Source organism: Lissotriton helveticus, chromosome 6 (genome assembly GCF_964261635.1).
Source record: "Lissotriton helveticus chromosome 6, aLisHel1.1, whole genome shotgun sequence".
NCBI lineage: Eukaryota > Metazoa > Chordata > Amphibia > Caudata > Salamandridae > Lissotriton > Lissotriton helveticus.
Window position 1 is genome coordinate 532,607,997 of NC_136067.1, and position 17,412 is coordinate 532,625,408.

General features: G+C 41.9%; 1 protein-coding gene across 1 annotated transcript in view; it reads right to left on the reverse strand.

Moving 5' to 3' along the window:
* The window catches only part of KHDRBS2 (KH RNA binding domain containing, signal transduction associated 2), a 1,768,831-nt gene that overhangs the window by 1,336,027 nt on the left and 415,392 nt on the right, over positions 1-17,412 (reverse strand). The window contains exon 3 of the mRNA XM_078646808.1: positions 13,411-13,538. Coding sequence (XP_078502934.1) covers positions 13,411-13,538 — 128 coding nt within the window. The remainder of the gene's footprint in view (positions 1-13,410; positions 13,539-17,412) is intronic.

Genomic DNA, 17,412 nt, shown 5'->3' on the forward strand with positions numbered 1-17,412 from the left:
GCAACATGCTCATCAAGCAACTGGGTAAGCACTTCCAATTTTGTAGACACATGAGCGGTATTCGAGGCGAATGCATCTGTATCAACATTTCCAATACTGTAGGCATGCTTGTGTTAATCAACACTTATTCCATTTCCAATGAGGACTCCTTTAGAATTGAAAGGACCTTATTCTACACATACAATTCAAAGTGCTCATCCCTATTGTTTGCCACATCAATCTAGTTGCGACATACGAGCACTTTATGGCAAATTGTGCCCATTCTATTTATCCAAAGTTATTATCGATAATTTAAACAGCAGAAAATAAATGTGTGGCAAATAATCAAATGCTGAATCACAACTCAAGGCTTCAATAGAGGCCACCTCACATGTGTGACCCATGGGACAATTTCTTACTCCATTTGTAACTTCCTTTCTTCATCTTGCAATTAATGAAATACATGTGGCACATTCCCAACTATGCGTCGTACCATCAAGCTGTAAGTGATAAGAGAACCGAAATGGGAGAAAACAACTCCCCTGCATATCAGCTACTTTTATTGCTACTAATTAGGGCAACACGGATCTGGAGGGAGGTGGTGTCTATAGTCGCAGTCTGAAAAAGGCAGTAGAGTACCGTCAGCTCAAGTCCTCTGTCCACTCTTACAGCAGCGCACGTAGATTACATATTTGGCTCTACACTACAAACACAAGCATACCTACCATGTGTAAATTAATATACTCTACCTAATGAAGTTAATGCTCTGGATCAGTATGAGTACATAATCTATACTGACAATTTTGCACAGCCTGCGTAGGGAAAAAGCACCAATAATATGCAGCACGTGCCTCTGTGAAGGGTGGAATGGAGGATCGAGAATTCCACCATCACAAAACCTACACACAGTCACTAGGAGAGTTCAAGGCACAGCTGGATGAACTAAAAGCTCTAATTCTGGCAATTGAGAACATAGATCCCTGATTCCCCACACTTATTGTGTGTGATTCATATTATTGTGTCCAGTCTTAAAATGAGTACTTGCCTGCTGGAGCCAGAATGGATCCAGAGATTCCAAAGAATACATTATATAGCACAAGCTTGGGGATAAGTTGCCAAAATCACAGTTGTTTGCCACTGTTGGAAATGGCCCTTTTTGCAGGGTTATCCCCAAACTTTTTTCTTCTTCCTCCCTTGTTTGTGCTGTGTCCCCTTGCTTGAAGGAACCTCCACGGGCCTGAGAAGAGATGGCTCCCTGTTAAGAAGTCCAAGGAACAAAAGGACTTCACCCCCAGCTTCCCTGAACTCTGCTGAAAGAGTTCTGTCCTTCCTAAAGTGCTCTGGCCAGTTGTGGTGCCTCTGGAAGTTGTACCTGTGTTGGGATGCTGGAAACCAAGATTTTCTGCAAGTTTTAACGCATCGCACGCTAGCGGGGCGCATCCCTGTCAGTGCAAGGAAATTCCCACCGCCACAAAGGCTGAGATCGTTGCATCCTTAGCTTGCACCAGTCCGGCGCGGGAAGATTACCATTGCTGCAAGTATCGTCGCAGAGCCTATCATCACTGGGTGAGATTGTCGCACCGCTTGCTTGTGGACCACATCACATCGCTGCGAGAATCGTCGCAGAGCCATCGCATCGAGGGGCCGCGAAAGGAGAAGATCGGCGCTGAGCCGCACATCGTCGCCACACCGGAGATCGTCGCCGCCCGAAGATCGTCGCAACGTACCTTTTGCGAGCCGCTTCCACGAAAACCTGTGCACCGGAATCTACCCAAGGTATCGCATCCCTCACCGTACAGACCGGAGTCACCGCAACACGCCCGCTACATCGAGCGGGGTTGTCGCATCGCCTCCCCAGGGTCTCAGGAGTGACGCATCGCTTGCTTTTCACCGCTACAGCTTTTTCCCTTGGAACTTTGTCGCATCTAAAGGTTCTGTTGGCTAAAACGTGACACAACTATGGATTATTTTAACGCAACCTGATTAACTCTTTTGAAACCATATTCTTGAACTGTGTATGTTGAATTTTTGTCGTTTTGGTCTTGTGTAGTTTAGATTTAAGATACCTTTATTTTTCTAAACTGTTGTGGAGTCAGTTTGTGGTGTTTTCACTGTGTTACTGTGAGTGTTGGTACAAATACTTTACACATTGCCTTCGATAAGCCTTGACTGCCCGTGCCAAGCTACCCAGGGGGTGAGCAGAGGTTATCTAAGAGTGTTTCCTCCTTACCCTGACTAGAAGCAAGGGTCCCTATTTGGACAGTGGTACCTACCTCTGCCAACTAGAGACCCCAGTTCTAACAGCTACGGGCACATATCATACACACACTGAGTCATCAGCTTGTGGGAATACATGTACTATGGATTTCCATGGCTGATTATAACGCGCAAGCAACAGTGCAGACTGCTGCAGTCGCTGCAATTACTTGTTCAAGTACAAGGATAGACGGAGACATTATGATGGCTGTCAACGCTGCGTGCGATGGCACCCACATGCCAGAAGGCTTACCAATAAAATATTTCTACCAGTTTTGTGCACAAAACATAACATTTGCTCAGATTCCAGGGTTAGGGGATAAAGTAATACCAAACCCAGATCACAGGTTAGGGTTAATCCTAGCAGGACATGAGGGTCTAGCATCTGGTTTTGCAGGGGTGGCAGCTACAATTTCACTAATGCATTACGGGCGGCAAGGTCTATACGAACAGACTAAGGATTTTGCCCATAAAAGTGACATCTGCTAGCAGATGAAGGGTTCTGCCATAGCACGCCCACCACAGACACCTCTATTGATCTCAGAAAAGCGTCTGGCTTGTGTTTATTTGGACCACTGCAGCCCTCTGCAATCAGATGGGGCTTACACATATATATTGGTAGCACTAGACTCCTGCTCTTGATTCATATGTGTTTGGCCACAGCGATTGGCTGATGCCTGAACTGTTATACAAGATCTGCATGTCCTTGTTGGGACATATGCAGTAGCCATATCCATTCTGACCAGATTCTGGCATTTGCCTCCGGGGCTTATAGAGACACCATGGGAATAGTGAGTGTGACTGTGTGGTACTACTCCCCCTACCATCCCGAGGGAAACACAGTAGTGGAGAGAAAGATCTGTGACTTAAAGCAGTCTTTAACAGCTATGGTATTAGGTTCATGTCGCAGTTGGGTTCACCACCTATGTGGGGTCCAGAGAGTCCTCAATTATCTGCCTAGAAAATCCCTGGGTGGTAGGACTTCCTTTGGAATAATGTTTGCGGTTAAGATGTGTGTTCCAGATGTTGACTGTTCCAGGACAGTGGTGGCAGAAACACCTTTTGACATCAATGAACGTTTGGATGTTTTACAGGATCTGAGCAACTTTTGAAAAGCTCAGGAATATTACCAGCTAAAATGTTCCTTCCCCTGATGAAGTGAAGGATGCACCAGCAACTCTTGGTTGGATTTATAAAGATTGGGGATCTCGTCTAGGAGAAGATTGTGGATTATTCAGGCCACCCTGTACCTGTCCTACCTGTAGAAGGTACCAGAACTGTACTTGTACCGCCTCCTGCTGGCCACAAAAACAAGAGACTTGTGTCACTAGATCTCATCACCCCACATCATGTGGCTGGTTCTACACAGTAGGTCAAGAGGGCTCCTGGGTAGTACTGGCTCCTCTCATTACCCTATAGGAAGTCCTGATGGAAGCTTTGATCAGTGTTGAAGCTTCTTGTTCAGTTCAAGTTCAGTGTTGAACTCAGACAAAACGGAGGTGCTCATCCTAGGATCCTCCCCCTCCGCTTGGGATGACTCCTGGTGGCCCTCAGCCTTGGGATCCGCGCCCACACCCACAGACCATGCACGTAACCTTGGCTTCATTCTAGACTCCTCCCTCTCTATGTCCAGACAAGTCAACGCCGTATCGTCCTCCTGCTTCAACGTCCTTCGCATTCTCAAAAAAAATTTCCGCTGGATCCCCCTCGAAACAAGAAAGACTGTCACCCATGCACTGGTCACGAGTCGACTGGACTATGGCAACACACTCTACGCCGGAATTACAACCAAATTGCAGAAAAAACTCCAGCGCATCCAAAACGCATCAGCGAGACTCATATTAGACATCCCGCGCCAAGAGCACATCACCGGTCACTTAAAAAACCTCCACTGGCTTCCCGTCAACAAAAGAATTACTTTCCGCCTTCTTACCCACGCACACAAGGCCCTTTATAATCTAGGACCCGAATGCCTCAACACCCGACTGTCCTTCTACCATCACACCCGCCAACTAAGATCATCCAATCAAGCCCTCGCCGCAGTCCCGCGCATCCGAAAGACCACCATGGGTGGCAGATCCTTCTCCTTCCTGGCTGCCAAGACCTGGAACTCACTCCCCACCCACCTCCGCCGTACTCAGAATCACATCTCCTTCAGAAAAGAACTGAAAACATGGCTATTCGATAAAAAGTAAAACCCCTCCCTTCAGCGCCTTGAGACCCTCTGGGTGAGTAGTGCGCTTTACAAATGCATGAACTTGAACTTGAACTTGAACTTCTCCAAGGCTGGGGAAGTATCACTTGTCCCTGTAATATCACTAAACTCCTTACAATTGACATTTACTAAAGCACAGATTTCAAACCTGTAAACAGACAAACATGGTATCTACTGCAACGTACCACCATTCATGTCCACTTCCAGTTCTACACAGCCTCCAGAGCTGCCTAAAAAAGACTGAACAGCCTCCGGCTACCTCATTGACTTTGACGACTTCTCTTCAGATTCGTCTGACCCACCTCCACAATCTCCCCAAAGTAGATTGCATGAATTTTGTATTTGGTTGAAAAGACATACTTTATCTCTAAAAAGATATACGTATGGATTACTATTTTGTTACCTACCCAAGAGAACGCCCTGCTTTTGCACTGGTGAACTTGGTTTTAATAGCACGTTTTTCTTCACACAAAAAAGAGACCTTCCCTGGTCATCATTTCTGTTCTTCCAGTTCCTGTTTGAATTGTTTGGGATAAGGTATCCTATGATATATTTGGACCGACAGAAACAATTAAAATTTATATATATTTAAAATTACTTTGCAATAAGTTATCAGTCCTAGTACTGAATCTGTTGATTGGGATATTGATATGATACATAAAATGCTAGACAATCTTTGGCATTATTCTGTTTTTATTTCTGAATAAATGTATGATGATAGTTCCAATTATGATGACATTTTCATCTTACCCATTATGCTCACGATTCGCTGCAGAAAGCAAGTACTCCAGGTGCAGTATTTAATTACACACATTGGGAACACTGCCCTACTGTACCACAGGGTAGCTCAAAATCATTTGCACAGAAGTTTGCTTATTTTTCTCGTCATATTGCAGCAGAGTCTTAATATTATAAACTCACACCTTCACGAGCAAAGAAAACTATGCCCACTGACACCAAGCTGATTTGTTCGCGGCTTTGATTTTCCAGCTGTCTGTACACAGGTTTGACTTTTGGAAGAACAATGTTGATTTGAAATCTATATGTGGAATTAGAGATTGGCAGGTTCAGGGGAATGAGGCCTTGTTCAGAGCATGCCTTATATCACAGCAAATGAGGGGCATATTACCAATATCGCTAAGCGTGGTTAGCGGCTATATTTATATCGCCGTGCTTCGCCTATTTTTATCGCTTAGGAGCATTGCTATTATCAAGGTTTATGTCCTAAGCGATAAAAATCGGCCGAAATGCATGAATATCGCTGAAAAGTCAGCGATATTCATGCATTACCGAGCAAATGCTCTTAGCCATGTTATCCACCTACCATTGGATAACATGGCTAAGAACTGCTCTGGGCAGGCGTTAGCTTTTGGAGATAATCGCGCTTAGCGCGATTATTTCCAAAAGTTGGTAATAGGAGTTAGCGATGTTAGCGACTGTTTCCAGTCGCTAACATCTTGGCACGCCCACTTTGCATATCATTAGCGATATATATCGCTGACATGCAAAGTGGGCCCCCAGAGGCTCGCTATCTCCTACTAGCTGTCGCTAACTGGTGTTAGCGACAGCTAGGTAATAGGGCGATTAGATTATCGACGCTTTAGCGGGAAAAATTCCCGCTAAAGTGGCGATAAGGCCCTTGGTAATATGCCCCGATGTTCCTGAACAAAACTGTGCAGCAAACATCCTCCCTTGGCCTGGCCAAGATAAAAAATGTAAATGCACCAAACAATTCCACATTTGAAAAATTTACGAACTGGCAACAATTCAAAAATTACACGGAGGAAACATTAGACAACATGCTTCGTAACTGAACATAAAATTCTTCATCAACCACTAATCAGAAAGGATGGTTAGTGCAGCTGTTAGATACTAATGGATGTCAGGCACCTTTTCTTGACAACACACAAGGGTTTAGGATCAGTAGGCCTGACCCATGTTTGGGAAATACCCGTACCCACTAAGGGCAGCAAATGCAAAAAGAACAGATGAAGGACAGAATGTGGTAACAAATCAAACATGCACCCCAGTCAAGAGATCTGGGTTAAATACATTGTTCATTTGCTCACATTGCCACCCCAGTTTAGACGCAGCCATATGCAAATCAGTCTTTACCCTGATCCTCATGAGAACAGTCCAGCTTGTACTGTCAAGCCAGGTCCTCCATGGACCAGAACAGAGCATCCTGAGACCGGTTTTGGGATATCCCTGTTCATCAGCTAGGCTATCTTGAATCCACTGGCACAGTGAGTCCGGGGCCCACGCTTGGGCATACACGGCACACGTAGGGCTCTCATGTTACTGATTTGGACTCTGCAGACACTTTGTTGTGGTCTTGTTCCATGGAAACACCTTAATGCCACTAGTTTGTTTTTGCCATGCAATCTTACTAAAAAACACAAACCATCATGGCAAAAAAGGATTCAACAAACACCATGTTACATATAGAGAAGTTTGAGAAACTACCATTCACTGTTGCAGAAATACATTTTACAGATTGGATAATCCATGGGTTTATTTCTCTGCCAAATTCGACTTTTCACTTCCAGTTCTGCTTACAACATCATCAAGTGGGTAGATATGTAGCGCTAGGAGAAGGAAATGTACCTGAGCCATGGATCTTACCTTTCAAATACCAGTGTAGGAATGGTGAGACCGAGGTTTTTCTTAGCAGGACTGACTGTGAGAGTACCTTGGGACATTTCTTAGTATTCAGGGAAGTTTCGCTTCATGGTGCATGTAATGCCCTTAGGCTAACTTGTCATGTTATATGAAGGGTTCCCCAGCTGCTGTGATTTGTCGGGCGTTCAGATTACTCTCTGATGGGAGTTATTTGATACTGAATGATCAACGCTGCTGTGGGATGAGCCTGGGAATTGCCTATCTGGTAACGGTTTCTGCAGCCCTGAACTTTGTGGCCTTAAAATATGCAAGAGATCTTCAAGTTGGAAGGTGTTCTTCTGAGATACAGTCGCTGCTTTACATGCATATATTTTTAACAGCAAAATGGTTGACCTGTTTATCTTTTTCACCATTTTAGTTATGCTAATAACATTAATCTGTTTCCTTCTATTGATTATTGCAGCACACATATTTTAATCAAGAATCACAATGCTTCATTAAATATTGAAACTGCAGGTTGTCTATTTCTATTGGAGCTCTTTGAGTATGCATGAGTAATCGAAAAAAAAGGTTTCTAGATCTGTTACCTTGATTTCCCTGGAGAGTCAGGGTGGTCATGTTCTGAGGTTGCATGATCCATTTGTTACCATGCCAGGTTAGGGGTACAGATGGTGCATGGGAGCTAGCAGGACTAAGGCCAACATGTTCAGATGGTGTGCATAGAGTCAGTCTTGCACAGTCCTGATGTTTAAGTTGTCCAACAAACGCACAGTTTTTACTGAGAAAATATAAGCCGTACAACACTTTCCTCCTTATGTCTTCATCAGGCAGGCCTGGGCTTCCCAAAATGAAACCCAGTGCCCTACATAAAATGTACAATTGCAGGCAGACTCACTCAGTGTACATTCACAGCACAATTTCGGTCCAGCACTGTTACCTCTATGCATTGTTTCCCGTACATACATAGATGCATGCAGTACTGTAGTGTAGTTCACATATGCCCAATAGGCTCTGCGCATTGCAATAATATATCCTATAGTTCAGACGTAGGACTGCGGTCGACTAGGTCTCCATCGAATATATTAGACTTAATTGTGAGTGCCAGCTAGCTCAGAGGTCACTAGAAACTTTCTCGAATTCACAAGAAGGGATTCGTTTCTGACAACCGCATAAACATGACAACTTTGTTTCCCCCCAAAAAAAACTGATCTTCAGAGTCGTGGAAACAATAGATAAATATTTCACTCAGTCAATCATGCATGCTTTGTATCACCAGAGGTGCAGAGAAATAGATAGACATGCGTTTTCAATAAAAAGGTTTTAGTGAACAGTCTTCTTTCTCAAGCATAAGAAATGAACTGCTACAATCGTAAAACTGTTTGAAAAATATAATGCATATAGTATAAAGAGTAGAATAAAATAATACTGTAAGAAGATTGTATGGTGCCTAAACCATAGATAAATACATACATAAATAACAGAGGCTAAAATTACCCAACTGGTGCTGCTAAAATACGCCTACCCCGATGTTCCTAACCTAAGCTTAGTACGAGGGAAGAAGTAAGTGAGGTGTAGCATAAATATAGTATTCTTTTGCCAAGAATCTGTTCAAGATTGCTCTTAGGGTCTAATCAGCTCTGTACCTTAGTTTGGAATGAAGAAGGTCAGGCTCAAGACTCGATTTCCCAACAACCTGCAAGGGTAGCTTGGAAACACTGGAGCTGGATTTCTCAGCAGGAGAAAAGACAGCGTCTCTCTCAGTGCGTCTGCTGGAGGGTCGGCTTCCTTCGGCACTTGCAGTAGCAGGGCGCGTCGGGCAAGTAGATAGTCGAACTGCTCCAAACCACTGTGTGTTTGCTAAGGCATGTGTGGGCATATTTATACCTTGAAGTTGCCGAGTTTGACGTAAAGGTGGACATAATTACGTCATTAAAGACTCTATGTTCTTTGAAAACTCCATGAGTACTTGGACAAGTCAGTTCTCGAGACAGGGAAAGTACCTAGCTGCTGAAGCCGAATTTTCCAAGAAATCGCTGTAGATTTTCGGAACTAGTGGAAGTAGCCCTGCCATATTTGGACTGCATGAGCTATGTCTAAATATGGTTATGATTCTTATGCCTATATAAGGACATAGTGATTTATACCTATTTAAGGGCATGAATGGGGAAATTTACAATAGTGTCCTAATATGGTTTACAACAGTACACACACTCAATATGTGCACACTGTTCAACACTGAAGCTTTTCTATCTTTAACCTGTGTGTGCTATTCACAAGCACACACACTTATTATTTTCACACTGCACAGCACTTCACCATTCATTTAATGTGCTTGACGTAGGCTCACACACACCTAGCACATGTGGTCCTTGCGCACGCACTGCAAGGCACTACGGCGGCAGAAATAACGCCCCTCATTTATGAGGAATTGGCGTAGAGCAGTGCAGCAAGTCTGATTACTAGCTGCCCTAAGCCAAAGTGAAAGGGCCAGAATGCCCCATATTTATGCCATACCGCGCATTCCTGTCCTTTCCCCCTGTGCTGGCGCTGTTTCAGCAGCCTAGCACCACTGTCAGCACACTTGCACCATGGTACAAGGGTGCCTGTGATGTGGGCGGGATTGTCTTTGTGCAGGAAAAGGCACGTTCCTGCATAAATACAATCCTAAAAGGCATTTTCCTCTTTCTATGTGTGTTGCATAAGGCAGCACACATAGAAAGAGGAAAAAACAAGGAGAAATAATGTTATCTCACCTTGTTATTCCTCACCTTGGGAGTCGTAAGATTTTTGCCACTTTCCCAGGTTTACATGGTCTCATAAATCCGGGGAAGTGTCAAAATCCAGGGGTGTTGCATGGGAAAATCCAATGCAACGCCCATGGAAGGCCTCCCAAGCGCAGAGTAAGGCATCGCAGTAATTTGCACTGCCTTACCTTCCTCCATATTTATGAGGACATTTAAAGACACACATGGTAGCTTCATAGATATGATTTTGTGATTTCTACCGCTGTAGCATCACAAGAAGTGATGCTCTGGCAGTGCAAAGGGCTCACAAATATGCCCCTACATCTCTCATGTACTGTATTCCTCTGAGGCATACACACACCCAGTGCATGTACTAGCCACATATGTACTGCACAGTGCTGCTCAATCCTTGTACTGTCCCTTTCCCATGCACACATACAACTAACACGCAATCACTACTCCTGTGCTGTGCAGCATTCAACATCTACCTGATGTAGGCGAAGGGTGAGTTAAGGACGCAGCAACTAAACTTTTAGAAGGAATAGTGAGCCTGTAAGCCTCGCCTCACTCTAGTGGCTCAGGGTAAAACGTTCCTGTTCACAACTCATGGTATGCTGCCACCACCAAGCTGCTGTTGCTGAACTCCTTGTGAAGGCGCTAGACTTCCACCACTATAAGGATAGCGCTTTGGGCGCACTACCCGTTCCAACAAGACCACAATCCATGAGACAGGCCTATGTCATAGGGCACATGCATGATTTGTGTGTATCTTTGACAAATAATTGCATTAGGGGCAAGACAACAGAGCAGTTTGAAACACAGGATAGGGATACACGTCTTTACCATGCAGAGGACGTTCCCATCCCAAAAAATACAACTCTTCAGTGACAAGCACCTATGAGTGAGGGGATACATCTGGAAGATTGTGATGTCATAGAAAGAATCATATCTTGCACCATTGTACCATTGGAAAGTAGTGATTCAAAATGAAAACGACTGTAGTCAATCTGCTATTTAATATAGGCTCAGAAGATGAAATAAGACAATCCCTGTACAAAGTAACATTTCTGTAAAATAATTTATCATCTGTTTTGTATAAAATGAATACTAAGTTTGAGTGGTCACATTTGTTATTATCCTAATGTAAGGCAGAGACTATATTGTTAAAGACCTATTTACATTTAGCAAAAATAATTATAAAATACACAAGCAACAGGAACCATTAATTTGATGGCAAATGTAAGTAACTAACTACCACAATTTCAGTGTTGCAAGAGCAGAAAATATTTACAGCTTTGACATTTAAAACACCTTGCTTTTTTCCGTTTAAATGCATATTTTTTCGTTTTCGCACATTTAACAAAGGATAGTGGGGCATATTATCGAGGACGGGTGATACATTATCGCCGCTATTATCGGCAGGAAACTGCTGATAAAACGGCGATAATGGGCTTGATAATATGCTCTATAGAATTCCTATCGAAGCCCATGTTAGATGTCTTCACATCTAACATGGGCTTCGATAGGAATTCTATAGAGCATATTAGCATATTCTATAGAGCATATTATCAAGCCCATTATCGCCGTTTTATCGGCAGTTTCCTGCCGATAAAAGCGACGATAATGTATCACCCGTCCTTGATAATATGCCCCAGTATTTCCAAAAGTGTGCTTTAAACCTACTAATTAATAGAGCTAATTCGTTGTGCACAACTCTTCTACTTGCATTTGTAATGAGGCAAATAGTTTTCCCCCAGTCATGTTGTATAATAATGTTTTTAACAGGTAAAAATTTAAAATAAAATTCCAAAACCATTTCAGTGACATAAGGTACCCCAATTTCCTTAGAAGTAATTGCACATGTGTAAAACGTCTTAACAAAGAAACCTATTCCATTAGCACAATTTGGAAACTGATGTTGCTGCTTAACTGATGTGAAATAAAATGACTTTGCCTCAAAGCTGAACCAACCTTTCACCTTGTACTAGAAGACAATGACATATTAACTTGTGTAAGATCTTGTTAGGTAAATACAGAAAAACGTACGAAATCGATATTCTCTATCCTTGATGCAAGTTTTAAATCGGACAAAATAGGGTTTGCTCTATTTCTTGGTAAGCAAGTAATAATAATTGTTGAAACTTGGCTTATTTCATAGCTGACACCTGTGCAATTGTTTTTTACAAAATAATTCAGAGGTTGGGTGAACTTTGTACTGCTGCATTTAAGAGACGACAACAGCCTGTGGCTTTTCTCTGTTGTATCAGTCCAGAATGGGTCTGTACATTCTTTTTGACATCTTGAGCCCATACATTAACTCGAAATATCTCCGTGATAATATGTGTTTTAGTGACAGGAGAGCTCAGAAGCACAGGGCAGTAATTGCATCTTTGTGTTTCCGATCTATGATGTTAGAAACACGCATTTCGAGTTAATGCAGATGCTAAACAAACCATAAAGAAGAACAGCCAGAAGGTGGCATCATGATAGACCCACTTTCATTTGAACATTTTTTTAAATAATTTCTAGACTAATTGAGCAGAATATTTGCATTAAAGTTTCCAATACATGGGGTTCTGTAATCCCTGTATAAATTCCTGTTTCTAATTTGTTTATAATCGGTGACTCTTGACGCACCCAGTCGCCAATGTAAAGAAAAGATGTCAGAACTGAACTGTATTATGTTATTATGGTCGAGTTCTGACCTCACAATGTCTGCTGCCAGCAGCCAGGTTAAAGGTAGGTCAATTCCTGAAGCAGCTGTTTGAAGCAACGAAAATGAAACTTTGCTTTCCTTTCATCTGCTAGCAGAAAGAGCATGTTTATTTTTTGCATTGCTTAGTTACTTATCTAAAAGTTAAAATCTTAATGAATGTTTCTTCTCATACACTACTGCACCTTTAAAAAAAAAATCTGACTTGAATTGATCTGATTCCAATATCTTTATTCAACAAATATCAACAGGTCTTTCATGTTTATAATTTTGGACTAGAGATTCTATTGTTATTCTTCATGTTTGCAAACATGTTTTCTCTTTCAAATGAAAGAGCTATGCAGCAAGGTTTTAAGTGGTTTGTAGGAAAGATGATGGTGTTACCATGTAACATATGGGATAAAGTGCCCTCTGCTGTGCATTATAAGGATATTGCAAGTCACCTCGGACTTCCATAACCTAATGTTGGAACTTGGTCTCCGGCCTTGTTCCGCTGTATATGTATGGAACTCCTTGGTGACTTGCAATATCTTTATAAATGTACAGCATATTCTTCAAGTCATTTTGACCTCGTCTAGTTTCGCTCGCAGTTAAGTAACACCAATAATACTCTTTCACCAACAAATGAAAGAATTTACATTAATATACATGATATACCTTTCATTTACAACAGTCTCCTACACAAATGATCACATAACAATTTACAGATTAACGATCATCAAGATGAGCAGATTTTGACTTTAAATAAAATATAACTGGTTCATTATTGTTACTATATTCTTTAAGATATCTAAATAATAATAATCGCATTATACCATCCCTTACAGTTCATTGGTTACAATGAAATAGTTTAATAATTTAAGATATGTTATTTACTTTACCTTTGGATACTGTTTGACAGGGATTAATACCCTTTCGGAAAGCTTTATATTTTTATTGCTGATTATATCCAGGTATTTCTTTTCATCATCATCTTGTTTCCCATCAGAATCCTGAAATTTCTGGACTTCTTGAAATGTCAGTAAAAAAGGGAAAAATAAAAATTGCAAATTAACTGTCAGTTCTTAAACAGATACAGTTATATATATATTCATTAAACTTTGTAAGTAGGGGTAAGCTATTATGCTCTAATAATAATCAACATAGATGAGCAACTGCATGTAAACCATTCTGTATCTTTATTAAACTTTTATATTTTGTTTACATCTTTGTTCAAAATAAGTGTGTAAGACATCAATTTTCTAACACGTTGCTTCGAAATGAAATATTGTAAGAAACACAACAATTTTAGATAGTGATGCTAGATTTAGAAGTAAACTTGTGAGAGATGTACTGAACAATTCTTTGAAGACTTTTGGCACAATATGTTATTTTCCCCAATACTTGTCTGAGAGGATGACAATCCCAAAGAGGCAACCACTTTTGATGAATTCTACATTAAAAAACATTGAGGCATATTTATTAAAAGTTCACGCAACACAGTGTAGCAAGCACAGTTGCTGTGCTGGGTTGCATGAATGGGAGAGAGCTGAACAGTGCTATGTCTATTATCATATGGTACTCTTCACCTCTCTTCCTGAGGTGGCTCACTTGCACCATGGTTCTAGGGGGCAGGTGCATGCGTAAGGGGTGGGATTGTATTTGTGCAGGAATGGATAGATACCTTCCTGCACAAAAAGCTATCAACAAAGGCCTATTCTTCTTTGTATATGTGTTGCAGAATGCAGCAGCACACTTGGGAAGAGTAAATAACGAGGAGACATAAAGATATTTATTCTCTTTACGCTTTGTTGGGTATGTGCACCATTTTGTAAATCTGGGTTTGTGTAAAAAACATGGGTTGATGCATGGGGCTGCCCAAAGTAGCACTGACTTGTGTTACTTTACATTTACTAAACTATGCAAAGCCATGAGAATCGACTTTGCCTGGCTTAGTGAATGCTCAAAATGATTTTGGGCTGGTGCTTTGCCACAAATTGATGCAATCCGATGCATAACAACAAAAAATCTGGGCCACTATTTCTCAGAGTGCACTATAGGAATGTTTCCCTGCTGTGGGAGATGTATGTGGGAATCTTCTCACAAGATCTGCTGTATCTTAATGGGAGGCACCAACTCATGAAAGTGTGCGCTGGTGCAGGGCCCAGCAGTGGCTGGTTTGATGTGATTGCACTGTCCAAATAGCATATTTAGAATTTATTTTAGCTAATGCATGAGGTCAAGCTAGCACAGTTTGTAAGCAGTGAATAGTGGTTGGCCCTCTCTACAGTGGCGGCTCGCCGAGGGAGTGCTGGGTGGCAGAGGAGCGGGGCGGAAAAGGGGCACGGTGGGGGTGGGGGACTCGGACATACAACAGACAGGAGTAATGTAAGTAATTAAATAAGTAAAACTCGGCGATGCGGCGAGCAGTAGGTTAATAATTTTATTTATTTAATTACTTTAATTACTTACCTTACTCCTATCCGTCGTATGTCCGAGTCCACTACCCCCACACCCTGCCCCTTCCCTGCCCCACCGCCCTGCAGCCCTCCCCCGGCGAGAGGCCACTGCCTCTCTGTCATCGGCATGCTGTTCATGTCTAATATTTCAGACACTGTAAGTAAAATACTCAGATTGGAAGTGGTAAGGCAAATTATAGCACCCAAGTCTGTCTCCCAAGAATCTGGTGAAGCACTACTGACTGGGATAATAAATCTTCTAATGACAGAGCAAGGAGCAGTGTCAGGAATACTAGTAACTGCTTCTTTTGGTTAAGCACCTACACATGACTTCTCCTCATTACACTTGGAGCTGGTTTCTCACTTTCTCAAATTCAGAAAATGATATAGGTTTGCATGTCAAGTTTCTCGAAGATCCATAAGGGGCTTGGAAATAAAGTGGGGGAATTCAAAAAGTGACATCTCTAATTTTGACTCTCAAAGAAAAATGTGATCTCTACTACATAAATAAATGGTTTCATGTAATTATATTAAACAAAAACAAATGGCCACAAAGGGTGCAGTTTAATCATACCCTACTACCCAGGCTAGGTGGGAGAACCCGCAAAGAGTCCCTTGGAATTTTAAAAGTGAAAGAAATTACATCTGTAAATGGTGTCCAAAAACTCTTTCCAGGGTTTGTAAACCCTGAAAAAAATTCAGGAATCGCCACACCCAAAAATCTGTGGACCCAGCATGGATTCAGGCTAAAGGAAAGTTTTGATCCTGTACCGAATCTGCTTTCATATTCTATAGACTCTATTCCAGTTTTGAGAATTATAGATGTGGACCCATGTGGAGCAGTTGCCCAGGTCAAGCTCCTCACTTACATGGACTGGTTCTTCAACCAGTCAACTCACTTTCAGACCCAGCTTCACACTCCTGCTGCTGACTCCTCACTTGCTCTGCCTCTCTCTCTCACCCAGATACCCTGCATATGCAAAAGCAAAGCCAGTAGCTGATCCTTCTATAACCTCGCGACAAAGTCCTAGAACAACCTCCCTCTCCACATCAGGACCTACACGTCACTTCTGGAATTCCCCAAAAAGCTGAAGATCTGGCTCTCCTACTAGCACTCTGGTCACTCAACCAACCACTGCTACACTCAGTTTTCACCAGCCTAGCACCTGGATACCCTAATGGGTGATACGCTACACTCTAGAAATCTACTAACAAAACACATAATTGTTCCACAAATTTCAAAGTTTGCTAACCCGATAATAGGCCCACTGACCACGACTTTTGGACCTGTGAAGGACCCATCATTGAAATCTAGAAAACCCTTAATAGAAAAGACATATGCAGGGGCAAACTTTCTCTTTTGGGTCTGTGAAAAATGAAAAACACAAGAGGGATCTCATTGCTTGAAAGTGGAGTATTCTTCCACCAAACTAGTAGTTCCTACTCTGGGAGAGAACGCTCCTGTCTCTCTGGGTGTTTGCCATTCCATCTCACAGCCTTTGTGACATGCAAGAAAACTTTGGGGAAAGACAGAAACATTACTTTTTGTGCAGAGTATTGCAGATGCCATCAGGAGAAGAAGCGAGGTAAGCCTACACCATCTGAGCCAACAATATTAAAGGATAGAACTGGGCTTTCAGAAGGTCACGCTGAAGAAGACGAAGATGGTGTTATCTGCTCTGGGAACACATCTGGACAAAAAAGACAGTTTTGTCTGGGAGTACTTCACAACCAGACAAAAAAAAATACATGCAAAAATTGTCACTTACAAACTATGTAAATTTTAACTGAGCCCTGGAAGCAGAGGAGATGTAAACACAAAGAACTATAGAAAAAAGAAGAGCAAGAGCAGCAACAGAATGGGGGTGTTATAGTACAGCTGGTGATGCATTAAGAAAATGACCATCACCTCAGGTAATGTGCTCTCTGGTTCATGGAGTGCCAAAGAGTATTAGTGGTGGAGAACAAAACCCTGTTATTGGGAAGAAGAAAATAGAAGAATAGTTTAAATTCTGTTGTACTAAAAATTCCATAGCCAGTTGTCTGTTCAGTTTTTGAAAAATGCAAAATATCACCGAAGAACCAATAAAAACAAACCTACATAAAAAAGTTATTTTAAGAACCAATCAGATTATTCTTTAAAGTGCTTGTCTCTCCTTAGTTTTAAGCCAGGTGGCCTATCTCTGCAGAACATGTGTAGTTATGGTTAGGTAAGTGCTTCAGGTGAAAAGGCATGATCTGTTTGCCAATACTTTTACTGCTGTTTAATGAATTAGCACAACACGTTTGTAAACATTTTTCCACTTTGTGTCACACACAGCAGTTTTTGTGCAGTTCTGTCGGGGGAAGGGAGAAAATGTGACTATTCCCATTTTAATTCTGATAGAATTGTTTGCTCCTTAAAATAGAGAAAACTGCTGAATGGAATCAAACAAAAAGGTGTAT